Raw genomic sequence first — 26,199 nt, 5'->3', positions numbered from 1 at the left:
TTTAGTGTGTGACGTCAACATTCCGTATTATGAAGACTATCGCGCCATGAATATTCCTCCTTGTACAAAACTCGGAATACTGACATTTGAGAGAATGTTTAGACTGACTTGTATTAGTTGGATTTTAGGGAATACTCTGTTTCCAGTGACAGTAGGTATGCTTTCGTTCTGACGACTGAAATAGTTAACTTTCCCTGAGACTGGTGGGAGCTCATGTATTTCGGATTCCACGTTAATCAGTAGGTCCTGTCATATAACCTCGCTGTTAAAAGGGACGTTAAACTCAAAATCAACTCAACTCAACTTCTCTTGTTATGTACCTTATACTGTTTACGAAACCACAGTTGAAAACTCATAAAGGGTTCGGCAGGGAATCGAGTCATTTCGTCACGCTGAATATCTTCAGTTCTTGAATATTAAGCATGATCAGAATGCTACTATCCTTCTGACAGACACTTACGAGTCAGTTTTGATGAAACGTGGAATGGTGTGTGTGTAACATTCGCTATAATAGCTTCTTATCTGGCAGCACAGTGTGCATTTGAGTGTTATTTTATATACCAGTTCCGCAACATGCTGCAGTACGTTTTACTGTTGTAGTTCAGGGTGTCTCGTCCTCTACATGGGTGTAACGCAACTTTTGGATCACGCTGAACAGTAAAAAAAGATTTGTTTTTTAATACATACATCAGAAAATTTTGCCTCAGGGAACTGTTTAAAATTTCTCACAGATATGACTGTCTAATTTCTTTTTCTCAATCATTTTAGGTCAAAAGAAGACCAACATTGGCCAAGCCAATGATTTCCAGGAATGAAATATGGCTTGGAGTATAAAGACTATTACTATTCCAATTTTAATTGGAGTATCGCTGTCAGGAGTCAGTGCGGCTTTATTGTATCTTTTGTTGCGAAAGGTAAGCCATTCAGGATATATAGACCTAAATATTATCCATAGTTAAAGTTAAAAGTTTTTAGTTATTTGAAAAATGTATGGAATAGTTATTTCAGTGTTTCATGCTCACTTTTATTCTCCTCAAAGACAAATATAACAGGTAAAGCTGTGCAATATTTCAGAAACTACTTCATTTTTCTTCTTCTGTTAATAAAGTTGCTTTTTTTTTTTTTTTTTTTTTTTAATACATGTTTCTATTTCTTACATATTTTTTGCTTAAGATTTGTTAGACGATATGTCTGTCAAATGTGCTCAAACTTTAAAACTCGGAAGCTAATTGAGAACTGAATCTACAAAATTCATAGTTTTTTTTAAATCTTTACCTTAAGTGCGACAGGAATATGAAAAGGTAGCCACTAACGAAATGGAACCAAGCTTAGTAGGAATATATTTGAGATCATGCAAAAATGGTAGACGCGTAAGCACCTGACTCATTGTCCAACTTTAATGTTTGCTGATGACGTATCAGTTGTGCAGCAAATCATGGCACTGACATTTCTAGAACTGACCTTATTAGTAAAACTACTGTACGTTGAACAACAACGTATAGTACAATTTGAAGTTCCTCGAACTGTGCTGTACATTCCCCCGACTTAAATCCCTTTTGAAAGACGAGCGGAATGGTGTGGGAAGGCATTTTGCAGCACGACCAGATGCACCGATGACTATTCAGCAGTTATCCACAGCGCTGGTGATGAAAAGACTCATTACCAACCTTGTGAGCAGCATGGGGCATTTTACAGAACATGCAGCTCTATCCGTGATCACATACCCTTTTAAGAAGCATTGCACTCGTGTAATTGTCAAGGGAGCGATCGTGAGTCATAGTGGTTTCAGTTTAAGTTATTGTTTCTGTATAAAAGTGCCATTTTTGTTGTAATCACGTTTTTTCTTTCTGTTGTTTTCTATATCATACTGTCATACTGTATCAAGTTTCACCGATGTATACCACGTAGGAGTAACACAGGATACGAAACTTACTTCCGTCCGTAAGTTTTGCACACCAGTGTATAACAGAGTTGTGAATATTAATTAATATACTATTATATTTTAGGTTTTAATGTTTTCGCCTGCAAATATTTTATGACTGATGTTGTTACTATTAATTAAAAAGGAAGTCGACGAAATTAAGACCTCGAATAAAAGATTGGAGAATGAGTTCACACTTCCTTAAACACCATTCGTGAAAAACTTGATGAGAATTATAACCTCATCAAACGAAGGAATTAAACAAATGCATGAATACTATTGAGGAATTACAGAATAAAAATTTCTCGTTAAAAATGATAAGTTAAAAGTTCAAGTAGATGATTTGAACCACTATAGTAGGCGGAATACAGTTGAAATACAAAATATTCCTGTTTTATAAGGTAAAGATGTTAGTAATGTAATTAGGGGGTAGGCAGAGCATTGGACATAAGTGTTACTAATAATATGACAGACAGGATGAAAAATCTCCCAGTCAACCACAACAAGGTTAAATTTGAGTTGGGTTGATTTTGTGTTTAACGGTCTGTTCAGCAGCGAGGCTATACGAGGCGGGACCTACTGATCAACGTGGAATCCGAACCTCATGAGCTCCCCCCCCCCCCCCCGCAGTTTAAATTTGTTAGAGGATCAAAAGATAAAGTTGTTACAAAAATAAAATGTGTTGATCTGGGTCTTGTGAGTGGGTGGAACTATTCATGTTAATCAGAGTTTAACATTATACCTAGAATAGTCTTTAGTGAGGCCAGGGAAATTAAGAGAGAAAAAAATTGCTTTCTTCTGAATTGACTGTGCAAGCAATAACAAACTGAGAAAAAAGGCTAATGATTCTTTTGTAGAATATATATACAGTGAAACCTCTGAATAACGGACACCAATGGGACATGAATTTTTTGTCCGTTATTGAGAGGTGTCCGTTACAGAGAGGTTACAGAAATTTAATTTCTCACAACGGTAATTATATGCTGTAATATACAGTAAATGTATTCTGTGTGTGAATGTATGTACGTAAATTTCAATATGAAAATACTCTACTTAGTACATTGGGAAGGATGAAGGAGAAACTCATTTCTGTTAAATAATATTATTGCTGGGGAAGTACATATCATCACCATGTAAGCGTTTTTCATTTATTTCAAATTCTCAAAAGATGCGTTAGAAACCAATTAATCGGTTAGACTTTTTTGTTTAGCGAAAAAGGCATACTTTTTCCTCTACAAGGTTTATAAAACTCATTAACAAGTGTCCTCTGAGAATCCTCAGTACAGTTGAGAAAGAAACACGTGTGTGTGTGTGTGCGTTTGTGTTGTGGCGCGGTATCTTCGTTGGCGGAATGAATGAAAAGGCATATGGGAGTGCATATGTTTACTGGCCGAGCCCCAATCACAAAGAATATCTTCTTTGAGAAAATGAAAAAGCAAGCCGGGAAAACTCCAACCTAGATTTGTTCCGGTATCATAAATAAAAGAAAAATGTTTCCTTCCCCCCCGCAAAAAAAAAAAAAAAAAAAATTAAATAAAATAAGAGAGGAAACATTGCCCGTTGAAAATATGATTGCAAAACAAACAATGTTTGTTTTGTTATCTTTGAAATTGTCGGAAAAGATGCAAGGCAAAAGGACTAAATTTGTTAGGGAAGGGAAGATAGTTCGCATAGAATTCTTGGCCATGAAATAAAAAAATAAATTTCAAGTTCAGCTTGAAGCTGTTCTGTTTGATGGTTCACCAGGTCTAGACTCATGACATACGCTTGTGAGGAATAATATATTGCAGAACCGAGAATAATTCCTGTCCGTTATGAAGAGATTATTTAAATGTCCGGGGGGGGAGGACTGTCCGCGTTCGTATTTGAGTGTCCGTAAAAGGGAGAGTTTTGTTCCATATGGGAACATATATTTTTGCCGGGACAAAAAAATATGTCCGTATTATAGAGATGTCCGTTAAGGGAGGTTTCACTGTACTCTCACTCTGTTGATTAGGTCAGAAGTTTAACGTAAGATTAATAGAAATGATCAGTCGTTATTTTAAAACTATCAAAATGTCAGAGGTATTCGAACTAAATTACAGAAACTGTAATTTATTGATGATGAAAGGAATAACGTATTTAAACAAGGTAGAATTCATGAGGATGGAGGAGGTGCACTTAAATCGATTTTAAAGGACTATATTGTAACTGAAATCCCATTAACCATAAATTGTATTGAAGCATTAAGTATAAAACTTAAAATAGCAACTAAATATCTTTATGTCATCGTTATGTACTTTCCGCGGAATACCAAAGTGGAAAAATATCTTGAATTCTTTTTTTAAAAAATTGAAGAAATAGGCGATATACAATTTCTTTATATCATTATGGTTGGTGATTTTAGTATTCCTTCTATTTTAGAGTTCTTGTTTGATTTGTTATTTGGTGACGTTATCTGTAAGTCCTTTGCAGACTTACTTAATTTCATAATTTAAGATCTCCGAATTTAATAATAATAATAAAAAAAAAAAATGCGTATGACTTAGTTCTCTCTAGTGTGAAGTTGGAAGTTAGCGTTATCTAGGAATATGTGTCCTTTAATAAAAGATAAACATCATTCGTCATTAAATTATCAGTTAATCGTAATAACAGTATTTCTTGTATTAAGCATACTACTGGTATTGTATATAATTTTGGTAAAGCTAATTTCCTAAAGTTCTTCAGGCTACAGAATTTGATAGTTACCTGCAATAAAAAACGTTAATCTAGCAGTGAATTACTCTTATAATATTTTAAATGTCATTATCGATAGCAATGTGCCTAACAGGAAAATATTCAAAAAGCGTCGTCACCCCTGCTGGTTTACGTCGGAAATTGTTAGTATACTAAAAGGAAAAGATTTCTATAGAAAACATTTGCATCTTTCAGTTTATTATATGAATAAATTTTAAAAAGTTACGAAAACGAGCTAAAACTCTTAAGATAGGTCTTACAAACTATATATAAGGAAATCAGTAAATGATCCTAAATACTTTTAGAATTATTTTAACGGGGTGTCTATCGGTCACGAATGTCACGAAATCAGAAAACGATCATGAAAATCACGAAAAAGTCACGAAATTTAGCTTTTGGATCACGATTTTTTTAACTGTGCAAATGTAAGTACAGATTGGAAAATTTTGTTCTATAAAACGTCAAAATTCACCTTCAAAAATGTCTATGGCCGGCTTTAGACATTACCAAATCTTAAGCAAAGTACGTTTCTATAACATGGATGAAAATTCGACCTAATTCACACCCAAATTCGCTCTTGAAAATGTTAGGAAATCTTATGATTTGGTAAAGAAAAGGTCACGAAATTTCATTTTGGAATTTTAGTAGACACCCTGTTTAAGAATAAAAAAAATAATAATTTAGAAGTTAATCATATGATATATAACAATCAAATACTTACTTCTGATTCTGCTATTGTCAATAATTTTGCTGAATATTTTAAGTGTCTACCTTTATGTCGTCCAAGTTATAATGGATATTATTCCCCCATCTTAAATGTGGCAAACTCTCTAGCTGCCAATTCCATTTCTGAACAAGATTATATAAATGCCTGTGAAATAATCTAAATTCCCTAGCCCTGATTTAATTTCTACGTACATTGTTAAGAGATGTGGAGAGGTTTTGAATATACCTCTATGTCGTGTGTACAATCTCATATTAAAAACTTCTTTCCAGGTATGTGGAAAATTAGCAAGGTTCATCCTATATTTAAGACGGAAAATCGTACAGCAATCGAAAATTATAGACCAATCTTATTAAATTCTAAAATAGCTAAAGTTTTTGAACATATCCTTTATAGTAAAATTTTCAGTCAAGTTAAATCTTATATATCAATATATCAACATGTTTCTATCCCAGGAGATCAACAGTTATTACTAATTTTGTTAATTTTGTTCGATTTCCCCAATAACAATCAGTCAGTTCATACAATATATACAGATTTTTCAAAAGCTTTCGACAGATTGGACCATGATACATTAGTTATGTAATTATCTAGTTTCGGGTTTTCAGAACAACTACTTCTATTGATTCCATCTCACCTAAAAGACATAAAATAATATGTAATGGTCAATAATGAAAGATTTGCTTTATTTGATGTTTACTCAGGGGTGCCGCAAGGATCTAACCTAGGACCTTTATTTTTATTTATTTATTTGTATTATCAATTATTTGCCGTCTATTCTCATATATTCAAACTCTATTGTATATAGACGATATAAAACTCTATAGATGTTAAGAGAGGCTAATGTTTGAAAGCTAAAGATTATTTAAATATTTATTACCATTGGAGACTTCAAAATAAAGTAAATTTCCTTGTCAATAAATGTGTCGCCATCACATTTTCAAGAAAAAAATAATCCCACTTATTTTAATTATAAGATTAATAACTTGAGTATCAGAAGATGCCAAGAGGTAAATGATTTGGAAATTCTCATCAATAACAAGTTATCTTTTAATGTACGTGTAGAAAAGTGTGTAATGAAGTTTTTAGGATTCGTAATAAGGAACACTAGAGATTTACACAATTTTCAGCTTTTAATAAGTGTATTTAACACCCTTGTCAGAAGTAAACTTGATTATGCCTCTTTGGTCTGGGCTCCTTATTACAGACACTATATTAAGATTGAGCATATCCAAAATAAATTTTAGAGATACCTGTATTATAAGGTTTTCAGAATGTGTAAGGCTGTTGAATTTGAATATAAAATTTTTTAAAAAAATAAGAAATTGATTACTTCTTATTTTTCAACAGATCTTTTCTTGTAATAGGTGACAAATAAATAAATAAATATTACTATTTATTCTTTTATGTTTTTAGACTTGAGAACCATACATTTTGATTTGACTTCTCTTGTTTTACACAAAGGAATATCTCAGTTTATCGGAACTTCTTGCAACTATTTGTATATTTTTCCTTACAAATATTATGAGTTCATAACATAAGATAAGAAGCAGATAAGATTTCGAATTTAACTTAATTTTCGGGGTTAAATTTCGATAGAGTAAAAAGTGACTTTAACTGCCACCTTTGCATTCATATGCTAAGGAAAAGTAAGGAGCAGGTAACCAGAGCTTACCTCCAATGTATTCAAATGCAGGCAAGGTAAGGCTTAATTTTACTACGTTGCTTTTATATCGAAATTAGCTACAATATTCATTCCACACTATCACAAAGTTGACTGAACTCCCTTTGCCTCCAAACTGGACGTGTGATGTAGGGATTTTTTCTTATTATATATGTCCTGTATTTTGGCCTATGACTAGCTTGCGTGTCCTCTATGCGCGGACCGTCGAATTTCATTCCCATTGGAATCTCGAAAGATTTTTAGGGGATTGATCCAATTCCGTGAGGAGATACAGTGAGCTAGTGAAAGAAAGAAATAGTGGTTGTGTATTGACGAATCCATAAATTACTTTGGGTGGGATACGGAGTAGAGCAAGCTGATACAGTGAGCGCGAGTGAGTTGGCTATATTCTTATTGTGATTAAAGTTATTATTATTATTTTTTACAGGAAGATGAGTTGGAAGACATTAAAACTTCTCGACACACGACTGTCGAAGTAAAAGTGCCTAAGGAAAGTGTTGGAATGCTTATCGGAAGGGGAGGAAGTAATATCAAAGATATACAAGAAAAATCAGAAACCAGAATTAACTTCAAAGACGAACGTACGTATTGTTTATTAAAATATTTGAGCATTTTTGGGTTTCTTTGTGTAGTGCTGTGTTGTCTGAGGAAGGACCCGGGGGTAAGGTTCTAAGAAAATATAGTGAAACATCTAAATAACGGACAGATGGGACGTGGTTATTTGTTTATAGATGAGAGGTGTCCGTTCAGAGAAGTTACACAAACTTGACATTATTCAGAGTTTATGCGATAATTGTATGTATGTATGTATGTATGTATGTATGCAGATTAGTTATAAGTGTAAATATAGAAACCCTAAGTGCTGGAGCTATTGGATTTTCGAACATGGAGTCTTCTTTTCCCCGAGAAGTGTGAAAGGGAAAATATTCCTCATTGAAATTTCATCATAGAATAGGAGACTTTTGTTCTTTTATCTTTGAAGGTGCAGCCCCGAAGGAAAAGATGGGTGAATTTATTGTAAGTAAATAGAAATTCCACATAGGATTGGCGGGAATATATGTTTTTACACATTGAAGGTTTTTCTAACAAGTAAACCTTGCGAGGTCGAAATCGACTTTGTTGACCAAACTTGACTGCAAAGTGGGAATATCAAGAAACGAGCGTAAGTAAAATTTAAAGTTCTTCCATCCATAAGTACGGGCGCAGTGGTCAAAAACTTAATTGATAAGAATAAGCCAGAACAGTGTGTTTCTAGAATAAAAGTTTCAGTGTATTTGTAAAACGAATAAGAATGGAAAACAAAAGCACTTTAATAGACATCGGGAGGAAGTAGACATCTATTCGAGCGTAGGCTTGTCATGGCGGCCATCTTGTATCTCGCTCAGTTATTTTAAATAGGAACGGGAGGAGCATGTAATGTATCAGATTGGGGTAGAATTTTAAGAGAAATAGAATGGTGAAGTCTGTGTTGCCGTAAGTTTATATTTGTAAGACATAATGAAATGGCACGTTGATATGAGTTCATTGTTTCCGAAATTTATTAACAGCCGTATCTGTTTTAAACAATCCAAGTCAGGAAAAGCTAATGTACGCTAGTGAGAACGTAGTGGGAAACTACTTATGAAGGTAAAATTAGCTTGAAATCGGTTAACTTGTATCGTGCAAAATATTGTAAATGGGAATGTGGTGAATTGATAAAATATTTTGGCCTAACATTTGATGAGAAACAAACGCAGTTATTTTTGATACAACTTTGCTGAACGTTAACTGCAGCATTCGTTAGACTTGTATTAGAGTACACGCGAATATAATGATGAATATATTTTGTTTGATTTGGGGAACTAAGTGCATCTGTGTGTGTGTGTGTTTGTGTATATCTGTGCGCAATTTATACCATTAGATGGTATCTCCCTTCCAGATACCAGTACATGACTCCCTTCCTATTTAAAATAATCGAGCGAGATACTATATGGCCGCTATGATAATCCTGCCCTCTAATAGATGTTTACTTCCTCCCGGTGTCTATTAATGTTTTTTTTTTGTTTGTTTGTTTGTTTGTTTGTTTGTGTGTTTCCATCATTTACCCGTTTCACAAATACATGAAATTTTCACACTTGAAACACGTCCTGGCGTATCTGATTAATCAGGTTTTTGATCACTGCGTCCGTCTTTATGGACAGAAGCACTTTAAATTTTGCTTACGCTCGTTTCTTGATATTCCCCACTTCGCCACGAAGTTTGGTCAACAAAGTCGATTTCGACTTCGTAAGGTTTACTTGTAAGACTTCATCAGCAATCAATGTGTTGTGAACCGAGAAAAAAAGAATTTTAAGTTCATCTTGCAACTATTCTGTGATGAGAGCTTTGTGATGAATAAACACCGTGTACATGGCTTTTCTCAGGATTCTTCCGTTTCCTTCCACTTTCTTCATTCCACAATTTCATGTATCACCATCTTCGTTAGCCTTGAAAAAATTGCATTGTGGTGACCAGCTCATTCATTCATGACAAAGATATTTTGAGGGGAAGGAATTTGCTGTGTCAAATACGTATGAACTAACAATTATACCTATCCGTTATGAGGAGGTTTCATAAAACGTTGGGAGAAAAGACTATCTGCGTCCGTATCCGAAAAGCATGGCCGTAATAATGCATATATTTTGGCGGGAATAGGAAAACCTGTGCGTATTATGGAGGTGTCCGCCAACAGAGCTTTCACTGTGTTGTATATTCTATACAAAAGAGATACCTCTCTGGAGCTCTTGTCAAGAGGGTTTGCATATGATGTCTTCTATCTTGTTATGACCGAAAATAGTGTAAAAACTAAGATCAAAAATTATACGTAGGATACCAATGATATTGAAGTTTCAAATTCTGCCTTTGAAAAGATTTGTATAAAATCATCATCATCATCATAGGAATTCTGCCTTTATTGGCAGGTCACTTGCCGCAGCTGAGAAGCTTCCATGCTCCACGGTCCTCCGCTAACCTTTTCGTCTTCGCATATGATCTTTCTGTTTTAGTATCATCCATTAATTGTAGTCTCCTTCGCCCCCTCCCTCTCTTTCCCGCCACCATACCCTCTAGGACGTCCCTCATGATACAATCTCTTCTTAGGCAATGTCCCAACCAGTTTCTCTTCCTCTTCCTAATAATATCTAGAAGTGTTCTTTTCTCACCCACCATTTCTAACACTCTCTCATTCGTTTTCCGCTCGACCCAACTAATTCTATCCATTCTTCTCCACACCCACATTTCGAAGGCTTCCATTCGATTTTCGACACCTTTACGTAATGTCCACGTTTCCGCCCCATACAGTACAACACTCCACACGAAGCATTTTATGAGTCTTTTTCTCAACTCTTTATTCAAGGTCCCACAAAACAGACTTTTCTTCCTCCTAAAGGCTTCTTTCGCCATTCCTATCCTTGCTTTTATTTCACCTTCGCACTTCATGTCATTACTAAGAATACTACCCATATCGAAAACTATTCACTTGTTCTATTTTCTCCCCTCCTACTTTTACATTTGACACTTTTTATATTTGTATAAAAAATAATTTACAATTCCAGATGTCCAAATTTCTGCGTAATTCAGAATCATAAACATCAAGGATTCTTAATTAATCATATCACACCCACAGACACAAAATAATAATAATAATAATAATAATAAATAAGCACAAAGATATTCTAAACAGATCTTGGGAAAAGATTATAGACAATTTTGCTAATAGACTCCAGTAATATACACATTTTTCAGTTAAAAAATATTTATTAGTCAAAATTATAAATATTTTTACTAAATTGTAGTTGGTTTTGTTTTGAACCCATCTATTGATATAAAGTTAGAAAACACTTATCTTTGTAACCTTCATTCAAAAAATATCTAGAGGTTGTGTTGTGAAATTTAAGGAATCACTTTCATGAATTTTAATTTGTGCCGTACATTCCAAAATTGTGGAATTTTAATATAAAATTAATCCCCATTAATATATATATATATATATATATATATAATGCAAAATCAAAGCGAACAGTTCCGATCCTTTTTGGTTATTTACATCTCTACAACTGGCAAGTCAGCAGAGGTTTTCAGTCGCTTGTGTATTTTCATCAGTTAATTGTGAACGTGAGGAGTGAGCGTTTCTTTCTGAGAGAAAACTTTCTCCCCATCTTCATAGCCCACTCTCGGAAACAGCCAAGCATATTGAAAACTTCAGCCGACTTAAAAAAGTATCTACAGAGAGCTGAATAAATGAGAATGTAAATATGGTATTCCGTTGTATGAGTTAGATTACATGATGTTAGTGTTATGTTTGATCGATTAAAGCTGCATTCATATTTCTCGACTGGGCAAAATATGAAATTATCTGTTTCATTTGGTTTCATGGTGATGACATCTAACTGAGCAGTGAGAAGACGATGGCTTAATGGTAGCCATTTTCAGTTCGTATCTCATAGTGATGTTCTATAAACTAAAGGAGATGGATGCTAGACGCAAGTAAGAGTTTGTGAAATGAGAGTGTGGGAGTAAATGGGTGAGAAACAAGAAAGAAAGAAAATTGTCAACAGAAGTGTGTCCTTTAATTTCTTTAAAAGTTTTCTCCCCTTGAAATAACTGTTTTCTCATTAACAAAAAATTGCTTACGTACAGTCCGCAGCAAAAAACCTGCAACATGAGCATGTAAGTTTATTGTGAAACTACGCCTAACAGCACAGGGAATCAACATAACGTCTAAGTGGCACGAATCACGCTAGGAGAAACCTCGGCGTCTTCCTCTGCACACTTATTTTGGAGCAAAAGACTTCGTCGTTTCACAATAAACTTACATGCGCATGTTGCAGGTTTTCTGCTGCAGACTTAGACGTATCGGAACAACCTAGTTTTAATACGTCTGGAGAATATTTAGTTTTCCTACGGGAGAATATATTGGTAAGTAAACAATTTTTTTGTTAATTTGAATCATTCTCTCATGCGACTACGTAATTTTAACTACTTTCTTAGTTTTAGTTTCACTTTTATAGCATTTTTGTAGCCGTCCCTAAAATCAGTGTGTAGTATATTGATATAGTTCGTTCTAAGATTTCTTTATATTGTCTAATCAGTAGTTTTAACTTCTAATCAAAAACTTAACCTTGCAAAGCGTCTTTCCTCAAATTAGCCTCGTGTTTCAACGGATAACTTCCATCTTTTTCAACAGTTCCCTTCCTACAAAAGGAACGATAATGTGATGAATCTCTTTTTTCCATAATTGTAATTGGTATAAGCTGTAATGGACACCAGTACTAATTATTTAAAAATAATAATGTTCTTAGACAAATTATATTGTTAATTCTTTATAGAAGTGCATTGGAAGTTTCTTGAAAAAATATTGACGCTTTCAAGCTAAGTCTTTGATTAGAATTCATTTGTGCGTCTATTGTTCTGTTTGAGTAATTTTAGTTTCTATTCACAGGAGAAGACGAAGAGTATCGAATATGCGTAATCCGTGGACCAGTAGAGGCTACTCATACTGCTCAACGACTGATTCAAGAATTTATCGACAAACAGCCGGTTATTGAAACATACGAAATGTGGGTTCCTCAGGTAAGCATTCTTTATTTGTTAAATGTTCTAAGTTATTAGTGTTCCATTGTAGCCTTACGAAATGAAACCAAGATTTCATTCTTTTAACGTATTGTGGACTTAGTCAAAGATGGAAATCAATATTTTAATTTTATCGAAATTTTTATGTTTATTTTATGTACGTGGATTTTTTGTTTTTGTTTTTTCTATCCGCTTATTACATTCAAGCCGGAAAAGAATAACGTTACATCTACCCATGTGAATTATGTTATTTGTCTCCTTTGTATAACTTCCGTGTCATGTAAAACTGTGCATGCAACAAATTGTAACGAACTGTATAAACTTCCTGGTTACTTACACTGATGAACATGTCTCTCTCAAACTTATATTTTTCTGTACACGTCGAGATTTTGAATTTGAGACACCACAGATAGTATTTTTTCACGTTTCAGTACTATCTCTTCCGGGATACATATAAACTGAGGACTTCGTAGATTCATTGAATTCGAGCTCTGGTACACCAACTAGCAGACCAACACCTTAACCTTTCAGAGATAAACAACCGAGTCCGCAACGCTAACACTGAACTCAGGCTACCGTATGAGAATTAACACTCTCAATTACCAACTGTCCTAATTCTCCGTTGCACTGGATAAGTAGTAAATCCAATGGACTTCGTATCAAGTCTCATTCATCAATCTACAAGAAGAACCGTTTGCAGGTTCACAGAGGGGGGGTCATTTACATCAACATCAGATTAGTGAGAGAGAAATATGTTACATTCATACACAAATTCACTGCACAACATTAACCACACTACACTTCCCAAATGTTTAATGAAAGACTATTAAACTCAGTATAAAATATACTTCTTTGTCAAGCGATTCATTTCTATGAAAAGGTTAAGATTGCCAATACTAGATTGGTAAAGTACATATGGCTTTATGGCACTGGATATTGTAATATTGAAGCTGTACCTTTATCCCTGTAACAGTGCTGTTAAGACATATCCTTAATATTAATTGGTTTGAATAAACTAACGTACATAAATTGCTAGTGTTCCATTGTGTTCTTCTGAAAAGAAACTAGAATTTCAGTGCTCAACATCTGTCAGCTTCCCTAACCTTTGTTGGAACGCTATTTAGAAATAAATAAATATAAAGTACTTTTGTACTTCTCATTCCTGAGGGACGAGAAAATGAGTTTGACAGGATTGAGTTGTAGTGAATAAGAATGCACACTACTAAATTCTAGTTTTAAAATGTTTGTTACTGCATATCCTTGCGTGTAGTGCGGATGCATGTAGAAAGTTAATCAATCTTAAATGATTCATTACTACCTTTTTTTAGTTATAACGTTGAAGTTGTTTCTGTCGGCGATGGATTAACTTTTATTTAATGCGTCCCTTTTGCTCTATATGTCCTTTCATAGCCAAATGACAAACGCATTTTTACTGTGCACGTGATTCCGACTTCAATCCTCGGGAAGATATTTCGCTTGGATGCTTTACAGGTTTGGATCTCACTAAATCACGGTATCTTAACCCATGGTATGCGAGCCGGTGCTAGGTGGTATTCATGATTTCTGTAAAGTTGTGCGAAAATATTATCCTTCTATAGATGATAAGGGTAAAGTGCTCTGTGGTCTGTAATGTTTCTTGTTGCGTGGTCGCTAACGCTCTTGTCTTTGGTACGAGCCGTCCCCGGTTCGATTCCCTGTACTGACACTCGGTCGGAAAGGGTAAGAGCTTTTTCAGGCCAGCCATCCTGAATGAGGTTTTCCTGGGTTTTCCTCACTCACATCAGGTGATACCTAAAGGCGCAGGTCCCAGACCGCTTCCTTCCGTCCCTTTTCCTGGATAATATGATTGCCGAGGGACAACATCCGTAATACGTGACAAGCTAACATGGTCACATATGCCAAAAGCTCAGATTCTAATTTCTAATTCCCTTGTAATATTTCTTAGAATCCTGTTGCTTACTTGTAGAAAAACACAAATGGCGACTCGTTTGGAAAACTGGTCTCGCGAAGAAGTCTGCTCAGCTATTCGATTTCTGTGGACGAAACATGTAACCGCGGCTGAAATTCACCGGCATCTGATAAAGAAAACGATCAGGACTTCTCACCGAAGCCGTCATCTTCCTTTACAACAACGCACTCCCGCATACAACCCAGAAGACCACCACACTGTTGAAGCAGTTTCACTGGGACATCATCGACTACCCTCCCTACAGCACAGACCTCGCTCCAAGCGACTTTCACCTTTCCCACACTTAAAGGAGCACCTAGGAGGCCGTCGCTTCGCTTCATAGGAGGAGATGAAACACTTCATGACACCGTGGCTGAACACGCAAAGACAGGATTTTTACCAGGAGGGACTCTTCAAACTCATCCCACGATGCGATAGCTGCCTCAGTCGGTATGGAGATTATATCGAAAAATAACCTTATGTATGTAGCAGTACTATCTGTTTGCTGTATTGGTTGTATGAAATAATATATGCACGTTTCACTGTAGGCTTTGTAACCTTACTTTGCGATCACCTCTCACAAATATGGTGGTACGTTAGTGAGAAAGGTTGAAAGATCTAAACAGTAGGCGTCGTCTCATATAGCCTTGGTGATGAAGAGAGTCGGTAAAGCTCCAATCAGTTATTCGGAAGGCCATAGAACTTATTCAGTTCTATTCATCTTTGGAACTGAAAAGAACAAGAAAATCACAAATGATTAATTTACACAGCCACACATCTATCAGTGCAAAGCCATATGGTAGCATACTTTTTTATTGTAGTTAAAGTTTTTTTTTCTTATGTGTTTGATAGTGCCTTGTACAGGGTGACCCAATACGACCTCCCACAATTTAAAGCCTAATTAAAACAAAAGATATATTGTAAGTAGAAATTCGTTTATACAGGGTGGGGCAAATAAAAGTGACCCGTACGAGTGGATACGATTGGACGTGAAGGTACGCAAGGAACCACACCACGTGTACACACACCACCGGTTCAGATCTTAGTGCAGGCTTAGTGTAGGCGTAGTGTCAGTGTGAGTTGAGCAGTGTACAGGTGAAGATGGTACTCACAGTGCAGTAGAGGGTGTTCCTTGTGGAAAGTTACGTAAAAACAAATTCGTGGAAAGAGTGTGCTCAGTTGTTAGCTCATGAATTTCATGGTGTCAAAGTGCCAGTCAAGAGTGCAATGCAACGATTAGTCAGAAAATAGCATCAGACAGGATCTGTTTTGAACAAGGCGAAAAACATTCCGAAACGTGTCCGAACAACTGAAGTTGTGGTCATTTTCATTCATGTGGTCATTCAAGAGATGAATCTGATCATTTTCAATATCTGCTATAAGCAGGTTAGAAAACTATTTCCTTTCCCTTACTGTGTTTCTTTGTACCCTAAAACTCTGTTTTCCGGGTCACTTTTATTTGCCCCACCCTGTATAAAAGACTATTGAAAACAGTTTGTAATCACTTGGCTCTGATTTGAAATTAAACAACTGACAATACAATTTGAAGACGATTTATGAAGGATACAGTTTATAATTGCTCAATATTTTCAAACATACGAGCACTTTTAGGTCGGCTAGAGCTCCTTGGTGCTTGAGCGGTTAGAGTACGCGTCTCTGGCGTGAGAGACCCGGGTTCGATTCCCGGCGTTAGCTCATGTGGTTCGGATTCCACGTTAATCAGTAAGCCCGCATCTCCTGTAGCCTCGCTGCTGAAAGGGACCTTAAACTCAAAATCAACTCAACATTTATGTCGGCTGGATTGTTTTTTGTTTCATCCATTGTTCGGAAATTCTCGATCCCCTGCAAGTTCGTCTTACGTGGAATAGCAAATGTTAACCCTATAATGCATGAGTTTTTGTATTTTCTGTAAAATAGTAGTTTTGCGAATGGAAACAAAAAATGAGTAACGAAAGTACCGGTAAGCTTAATAGTACCATCTATGCGGTAACTTTGGAATTACAACTAGCTTCGAACGTTCCCAATCTCTTTCAACATGCATTAGCAACTACATACCATTATGTAGGAAAACACAGATTATTTACCACTATGACCCATATCTGTCCCACTATGCATTGTAGGGTTAAACGAGAAGGTTTTGGCATAGTATTCACAGATCTGTTGCTTTTCGACTGTATATGTGCGATGAGCTTCAGACCAAACCATAGACGACTGAAAACAGCAGAAGAGTGTTGAGCGGAAGGGATGACCACTCATTTCGCCCTTCTACTGACAGCGTTGCAACAGATAAAGAAGTGCAGGGGGGGAGGGGTATTATAGAGAATAACTGTATTGTCAATTGATGTGCCATTTCAACATACAGGAGAACAGGGTAACTCAAATCAGAATAAAGTAAATACAGACTGTTATCAATACCATTTTATATTTTCGAACAAAACAAGTTTCTATCTGCAATAATTTTTGTTTCATTAGCCTTTAAAATATGGGAGGTTTTATCACTCTGTACTATGCACCAATCCTTTGGAACTTTTAGTTTACCATTTAGTCCTTAGCAATTCTACGCAGCGAAAAATTTGGAACTTATTGAGTATTATACTGGAAAATGGACGATATAGTATTTAAGAGATAATTACTGCAATTTCGATTTATGATTTTTAATTTAATTTTATTTTATTTTTTCACAGAAAGCATGTGGAAGGATAATTGGTAGAAATGGCGAAAATATTCGATCGATCTCTAGAGCATCGAGTGCAAAAGTTGTTATTGACCAAGTAGGAAGTACCAGAGACCCAAGTAAGTTCATTTATGTGCACAATAATAGATTTCTGTAATAGTAATAATAAAATAATAATAATAATTAAAAAAAACTACAATTACAAATCCCTTTCTTGAAAAGAAAAAGAAAGAAAAAAACTTTAAATATTATAGATCCCAAAGTTAAAATTAAAAGTAAACTCATCTTCATAGCTAAATAATTAAAATTTTCGCCTTTAGTATGAAAGACTTGTTTGTGTGTTTTTGAAAAAATTGTGTAGTTTCAATACCATAATATCGTGTAAGTCCACGTTTCATATAGTCCCGCAACTGAAAACTCCAGTCTTACAAACACACCAATCAGACACAAAAAGTCAGGAAAAAGGAAACATAGATTTTAATGACAAAGTGTCTATCGGTCACGGAAGTCACGATAGTCATCAAAAAGTCACCAAAAGTCTTTTTTTTTTTTTTTTTTTTTTTTAATGTGTACAAATATCATTACAGATTGCAAAATTTTGTTCTATAAAACGTCAAAATTTACCACCAAAAATGTCTGATGTCTGTGGTCGGCTTTAGACGCTACCAAATCACAAAAAAAGCACGCTTCTGTTGTATGAATGAAAATTCGGTCTAATTCGAACCCAAATTCACTTTTGAGAATGTTACGAAATTTTATGGTTTGGTAAAGAAAAGGTAACGAAAAGTCACGAAATTTCATTTTTGAATTTTAGTAGACACCCTGATATGAGTTAATTCCCGTTGAATGATTGACGTACAAACACCCAACAGTAGTTTGACACTTACGGCAGTTTGAGTTTATGAACCTAAGAAATAGAGTAAAAATATTAAGATATATATATATAATCTTATACTAGCTGAAGTGCCCGTTCTTCGCAAAAAGGTAGGTTTATGGACATTATTTGAACCACTTTTTCTCTGAGGGGTACACATGTGGAATGAATTTGAACTCGAACGGCATTCGAAGTGTCACTGTTCATCTCAGCAACCCTGAAAATTGTGGATTTCACACTAGTATCTGTCGTTTTTGATTATTTTAACATGTCTATAAAGTTCTATGTCTCTGTTCTATAAAGTAAGAAATAACGTTAGTAAAAGACGTTTACAGTCCACCCATCACTTTAAGGGGTCCGCGGTAGCTCAATGGTAGAGCGTTCACCTCTGGTGCGTGGGATCCCTGGTTCGATCCCCGCTCAAGCTAAGTGATCTTTGTGGTGGACAAACACCGTATGCGTGGGTTTTCTCGGGGTTCTCCCGTTTCGTCCCACTTTCTTCATTTCACTCATTTCTTATCATCACCGTCCCCTTTAGCCTAACCAAGACAACTGTGGGACGTAAAACTTGAAGATTTCATTTCATGTTCATCATCCTGAAAAAATAAGTTGATAACAATAGGCTTTCTTCGGCTTTGTAATTCCAGGGAGCTTTGTTTAGCTTAGTACTTATGTTAAGTTTAAAATTGTAGAAATAATATAGATGCGCGTAAATCATTAGGGACTGTACAGTATATAATGAACAAAACTTAATACTTACTAGAGAAATCAGGGGACAGTCTAGAAATAGAAAGTTCCTTGCTCACGAATTACTTAGCAGAAGACATAGAAAGGAGGAAACGGTTGTGTGAGACGAAATTTCACCAACCCTTCAAGTAATTTCAGTTATGTCTTCCTGTTGCCGAAGTTTGTAGTGGCTTTTCCAAAGGACTGAACATTTAACATTATGTCAATCCACAAATCAATGTCAATATTCACTACTCATAATGTACAAGCAATCATCGAAACACCTACAAATATATTAATAATGCGAGTGCTTAAGCGGAGTTCAAGGCTATTATTTCTTTAGGAAACAATCAACTTTTGCGAGTAATTCTTTTATTTCTTCCACTGCAGTTGAAATTACATTGAATTTCAGAGTGAGTCGTGAAGCAACCTCGAAGCTCCAGCTTAACCACTATCAACCATGCAGACCACTGATACACATTCATTCCTGATAGCAATCATGCATGAATTAAATCACGTTGGCTGATCCATAACTGACATCTATTGTTCTTTAATACAGATGCAATCTAACACTTTTTTTTTTTTTTTTTTTTTTTTTTTTTTTTTTTTTTTTAATGTTAGCCAACACTCATCTCACTGTATGCATGTAAACAATTTTACAAAAATATGGTCTTAAGGTGACCTTCAAAGCAGCAAGAGGTATTGAATTTTTAACATAGTAATTAAGTTATTACATAGAGGGAAAGTAAACCTCATTTATGAAGTGTGTGTACCTGTGACCAAACCTACAGAAGTACGACGAAGAGATACATTGAAATTAGAATAAAGGAAGAGATCAGAGACTCTAAGGATAATAATCAAACGGTTTCAGAAATATGAAAATATCTAAGTGAATTTAACCATTCCATAACATAAACCAACGTTTTTAACAAAACTTCTTTGCTTATAGTAAGACAAGTATACGAATCTTCCTTCATCAGGACCAAGGACTGGAAATCAAGTCTTGAAGAAGGAACCCAAGACAAGCAATGGGACTACGTCATAAATTACAGCAAACAATAAAATCGTATACGTACAGAGTGATCCAAAAGGCCCCGTTATGTACTTACGATTTTACGATGAGGTAAAGTTACGAATCAGAAAAACATACAATGTGATAGGAGAGAAATTAGTAATATAATCCAGAGTATCTATATGGACATCATTTTTGTAATAAATATCTGTTCACCTCTAGGTACGTTCTGAAATTCTACTGCATTGCGTCAGTGATTGTGGAAAATATATACCGAACAACTTCTTTCAGTTCGTTAGTCGTGTGCGAAGCGTACTGGTAGCATGCTGTTTGATGTAACCTCACAATTTATAATCATACAATGAAAGTGCGGGACTTCAGGGAGACCAGTCTAGAGGAGCTGGTAACTGTGGAACTCACGTTCAATGTATGCGTTAGAAAACGCTTCATTCAGATATTCTCGCACGGCAACCGAGTAATAAACTTGTGCTCCCTCTTGTTAAAATTAAACCCTGTCGATAAGCCCTTCTGCTTGCAGTTAAGAGGCGAACTAGCCTCGCAACATGGTGCGGTAAATTTCACTGTTTAGTAGAGGGTATCTCGGCCTGTACATTGTTGTAACGGGTGTACTATTACTGCTCTGAAATTTCCACAGCATTCGAGTCAGTGCACTTACAAAACACTCATTTAGTAGAATATTAATGGATATAGAAATACTGTTATTCCAAAATAGGAAAATGGCGGACTTCTTGTGACCATCATAAGCTGTTCAGTGTTCAATTATCAATTCTAAGAAGAATCGACTAAATTTCGACCGTAAATGTTGAAGTTATCCTTTCTCCGGTACGCAAGATAGAAAACATCAATTAAAAAACAATTCAAAAAGTAATCTGGGGACTATATGAGTAAGCAAACAGTGAGGTTCGCAAAATATTGTTGAAGAATAATACTCCCAAGACGCATTACACAGGTATCAATATTTGCTCTCTTTTTATAACACTCACCTATTATGTGTCCTGAAAATTCGAGCCGGATAACTGTATTCCTGGTATGATTTCAACAACTAATTCTGTTACCTTCGCCAGCTGGCCATTAGTGAAGAGATTGAGATTAGCAAATCTTTCCACGTTTTATTCAGCTTTGTCGTTTTTCCCCCAAACCAGCAATCTAGCTATTAAAATGCTACAAAAGCTATAAAAACGCCTAACTCCAACCTCTAACTTTGGCTATCAAACCTTTGATTTACGGTTATTTGTGATTTCACGTTTATAACAAAGACAAATATTTTTAAAAAGGTGTACTTTAAATAAATTACTAAAAGAGATCTTTTTTACAAAGTTTATCCTTTTAAATTATTGTTCAAAGCCTTTGCATTTTAATAAGCCTTCTCCGAAATAAATGCAAATGAATTGTGCTGCCATCTCTGGAGTTTTTTAAACTATACATTTGTGGACGTTTATATGTTTGTGGCAAATCCTTTCGACAGTGAGATCTCGGAAACTACAGGCTCTAGAAAGATGACGTTTTCACTGATCGATTGCAAATTTTGCGTAGATTGTCCAGTTCTAACTCAATATTAAAAAAAAAAAAAAACATGGCCATTATTTATTTATTACATTTTTACGGATACACGGGAAGTGTTGAAATTTTAAAAAAACTAAAGCATCATATCGTACCTATTATACATTCCAACACCATATAATTGTATATAGGGGTTGAGTATCTCTCAGGTGTTTGTTTCATGGCCAAATTATAATGAAAAACGAAGGATAACCATTTCTCCAGTCTAAGTTAAATCTTTATTGTTTGAAGTGTTCTGCCCAATGAACACCATATATCACTGAGATTATAATTGATTGTGTGTGTAATATATTAGCTTATTTTAAAATGTATAAAACGATAGTCATGCCTGTTGTTCTGTGTGTTTGCGAAATATGGTCTCGTACTCGGAACAGACGAATATTCGGACCCAAGAGAAACGGGAATAGGGAATAGCGGAATCTTCATAACGAGGAACTACATAATTTATACGGTTTATCCAACATTGTTAGGGTCATCAAATCTAGGAGGCTCAGGTGAGCAGGTCATGTATCCAGGATAGAAAAAAGAACAAACGCTTTCAAAATCTTAACTGAAAGACCAGCCGGAAAACGACCATTAGGAAGACGTAGGCGCAGATGGGAGGACAATATTAAGATGGATCTCGCAGAAATAGAATATAAAGTAGAAACTGGATCCAATTGGCTAAGGATAGAAGTCAGTGGAGAGCTTTCGTGAACGCGGCATTGAACCTCCGGGTTCCATAGGCCATAGAGTTACTTACTTTATGTATTTACTTATTACATATTACATGCAAGAAGTAATGTACTTGGACAATGTACTTGGACAAACCACTCACTACTTTTTCTTTCTTGAATGAATATGTACAGTTGAACTTATTTACATATTTGTGAAATGCTGAAAAATTAACCTATTTTAAATACAGACTGTTCGGACTGTTGAACCCAGGCTTTCTACTTACTATGCAACTACCTTCCTCCAGATCAGCTACACGCTTGTTTACGTAATCCAAGATGACCATTGAGAGTGAAAGTATGTTGCAGTCTGGAGGTCACTGAGTAATGCGTAAGTAACGCGTCGACATGATAAGCCATAAATTTGGATTCTATCTCGGGTCCAGTCGTACATTTTCATTCTTTGAAATTCAAAACCTATATGAATTGTTTTATTACTATCTTTAAAGATGATATTATTATTATTATTATTATTATTATTATTATTATTATTATTATTATTATTATTATTATTATTATTATTATTATTATTATTATTATTATGTTTTACAGATGCAGAGCGTCGTGTGGTGATTAAAGGAACTCCTGAACAAATAGCTGTTGCTAGATCTATGATCGAAGAGAAGATTGAAGAGGAATTAGAATTGAGAAAGAAAATTGATCTTTCACTATCTAGTAGATCTCCACGCTACAAGGGTCGACAGCTTTATCTAATGGCAGGAGAGGAGTCACAGGTATGTAGCGATTAAGATACACATGACTTTCATCACTGAACTATATGTTGGGGGCCGCGGTGGCTCAGTGGTACAGCGTTCACCTCTGGTGCTAGGGGTCTCGGGTTCAAACCCTGCTCCCGCCAAGTGAACTTTGTGGTGGACAAACACCGTGTGCGTGTTTTCTCGGGGCTCTCCCGTTTCCTCCTACTTTCTTCATTCCATCATTTCATTCATTACTCATCATTACCGTCTCCTTTAGCCTAACCGGCATAACCGTGGGACATAAAACTCAAAAATTTCATTTCATTTTTGAACTATATGTTGCTGATGAAATTTTCATCTTCATATGCCATAGTTAATACCCAGAGTGCGTGCTCATCTCCTGCAGTGAGGTACTACCCTACACCGTATTGTTGAATGCCAAAGTTGAGTTAGGTTCTCAAGAGTAATCAATAGTATATACCTCTTAAACTTAATCTACACCTTTATCTTTTTCATAGATATATTTGCCTAAATCACTTACCAAATGTCTATAGGCTAATACTGTTTGATAGATTGATATTGGTACTCAACTATAACGACGGGGCCGCGGTGGCTCAGTGGTAGAGCGTTCACCTCTGGTGATTGGGGTTCCGGGTTCGATCCCAGCCCCCGCCAAGTGAACTTTGTGGTGGACAAACACCGTGTGCGTGGGTTTTCTCGGGGTTCCCCCGTTTCCTCCCACTTTCTTCATTCCACCATTTCATTCATTACTCATCATCACCGTCTCCTTTAGCCTAACCGGCATAAGCGTGGGACGTAAAACTCAAAGATTTCATTTTCAACTATAACGACTATTAATTCCAATTCACTAAACCCATTTATTACCATATTACATCTACATCATATTTGCACTTCCTATATCGAGGTATTTTCAAATACTAAGCAAACATATCCATTACCTGTTCAAATCGATCCATTTTAATCTATTTCCATTATATAAACTAACTGTTTTTACAGTTTATTCTCTAGCAACCAATTAATATGCATGTGTCATTACCTTAAACACTTAACATCCTGTGGCCTCATTCCACATCTACCAACACGTATGAGCGGCAATAGTGCTCCACAATAAAGATCATCTCTTGTGCTGTCAGTATCATTATCTTCGCGCTAACTTCACACTACGCTAGTCTACACACAACTAAGTATACAGCTCATTCCACATTGCACATGCGCGCCATGCTGTATGTGAATTTCAGTACTATTTGTTTTGCCGCATACTGTATTTAATAAAACTATAATTGAAAACACTGTTAAAACGTTGCTACTTTCAAAGTCACTTGATTAGCTTTACTAAATCAAGTAGTCCCTCAATTGCCTCGCAGTGTTGAATGAACACCAAACAATCTGTGCCGGAAGGCTTGTTTTTTGAAGTTTGATGTCCCTTTGCAGCATGGTGACTGTAAAATACTTGGACCGAAAGCTTAAAGTGAAATTCGAACCACCGTACTGTGTTCAGTGCTCTCCCACCGGGAATCGAACCCGGGACCACGTGCACCAAAAGCAGGCGCTGTAGGCCACTATAGCAACAGGGAAGACTTTGTAACTTGAAGACAATTTACTGTGGGACCACGAGCATTAACTATTCGAATATATGGTAGCAAAAACAGTAGATTATCGTGTTGGAGTGTTAACTATGTACGTGTATAGTCCTCCAGACTCCAATACACTTTTTATCTTGAGAGTGGTTCTCTACGCCGCCACACGTGTACGCGCACCTTTGGTTCAAGGAGTCACAGGTTCCTTTCCCGGTGGTGTAGATTCAACTTTGAAATATGAACGCATTACGGAGGTTCGGATTTCACCTTAAACTATAGGTCCACGCCTCATAGAGCCTCAGTGCTAAAAAGAGACGCGAAACCCCAACCAACTGATCTGAGAAAGGACCATGGACATTTTAACTCTGAAATTCGATGAAATTCCATCTATAGTTCTTTCGTTATATATAATTTTGAGTTGTTTAAAAAAATACACAAATGACCGCTACTAGTAATTAGTAGATTTATATATATATATGTCAATCGGCTGTCTTCTGAAAGTTACAATTAAGGTGCATACTCTACCGAAGTGAGGTGAGATTTACATCATTTTCTTAAGTATATTACTGTACTTTTGATTAAAATGTGAAGATCTCACTCAGAGGGCTATTTCCCCCTGCCTCCCTAATTGTAACTTTAGTCAGATAGTAAAAAAGTTCTTTATTCATAGAATCTCTTTGTTTACTGTTATGTAATGTCAATCAGTTTGAAATGGAATCTTCGGAAATATCGTAAAATTAACTTGTTCTTTTATTATATCTATCTATCTATCTTTTCTCATTGCCTGTTTAGAAAGTAAATTCCGATTTTGAGTTGAGCGACTCTTGTAATAAGAATCTTGAACAACCTACCGAAAAGTGTGGACAGTGGTTAATCGTTGTAGGAAATTAATACCTGTATACATTGTACTGATTGCATTTCAGTCTGATCGAGCGGAAGACCATGCGTCAGAGAGACTGGCACCAACAGGCAGTGATGGCTTTTTGGAAGTCTACGTCTCAGCTGTTGAGAGTCCTGGACGCTTCTGGCTGCAGGTAGGCATAGGGAATTCATTCTGATGAATGCATTCAGTGTACACCTATTCCGTTGTCAATCAGATGTAAAAGAAAAGGAGGAAAAGAGTTTTATGTGGTTAACGGAATTAAATACTTATTCTAAAATACACTACTGAAGATTTGCTGATTGATACTATAAGGTGCTTATCGCATCACATATAAGTATAGTAAACCTACCTTTGTACTTACTCTTAATGGTCACCAAGATCACAGCGCGGATAGAAATCATCCATTAAGAATAGGGTATCTTCGAAGTACAAGGGTAAGTCTACCAAACATTGTTAAATAGTTACGATCATCTTAATCGTGGAGGTTGTCCAGATGAGATGTTCCAGTAAGGTTGCTGAAGATTTTTTGTTCTGAAATGAAGACGGATGCTTGAGATATTAATGCATAATGATTTTGCGTATTGTTAAATTCTTTTGAACTCTAATGGTATATCACCAAGGTTATTTTGGTTCAATTTTAAGAAAAAAAATTAAAATTACCTAAACCCCGATCTTTTTGTTCGTAATTTGGAATTACGAAGGCTATGTACTTACTCTCGATTTTATTGTCTAATAACTCTGAAATAACTACTTTCGTAGGTTTTGAAATGTACGTATTAATTTGTTTTAAATAAAATGTTATTGTGATTTGGAGTCATTTAAATACAAAATAGTTACAGGAAAATAACTTGATTCCTTG

The 26,199-nt window shown here is 35.7% G+C and overlaps 1 protein-coding gene across 1 annotated transcript in view; it reads left to right on the top strand.

Annotated features, from left to right (window-relative positions):
* The window catches only part of LOC145663121 (tudor and KH domain-containing protein homolog), a 43,317-nt gene that overhangs the window by 3,942 nt on the left and 13,176 nt on the right, over positions 1 to 26,199 (top strand). The window contains exons 2-7 of the mRNA XM_081729406.1: positions 769 to 914; positions 7,472 to 7,625; positions 12,503 to 12,633; positions 17,266 to 17,374; positions 22,714 to 22,895; positions 25,381 to 25,491. Of these exons, the coding sequence (XP_081585532.1) occupies positions 819 to 914; positions 7,472 to 7,625; positions 12,503 to 12,633; positions 17,266 to 17,374; positions 22,714 to 22,895; positions 25,381 to 25,491 (783 nt within the window). The 5' untranslated portion in view covers positions 769 to 818. The remainder of the gene's footprint in view (positions 1 to 768; positions 915 to 7,471; positions 7,626 to 12,502; positions 12,634 to 17,265; positions 17,375 to 22,713; positions 22,896 to 25,380; positions 25,492 to 26,199) is intronic.

The sequence above is a fragment of the Thermobia domestica genome, chromosome 10, assembly GCF_964235325.1.
Source record: "Thermobia domestica chromosome 10, izTheDome1.hap1.1, whole genome shotgun sequence".
In the NCBI taxonomy this organism is placed as follows: Eukaryota; Metazoa; Arthropoda; class Insecta; order Zygentoma; family Lepismatidae; genus Thermobia; species Thermobia domestica.
The sequence above is the reverse complement of the archived record's forward strand: the minus strand, read 5'-3'. Positions and strand labels throughout refer to the sequence as shown.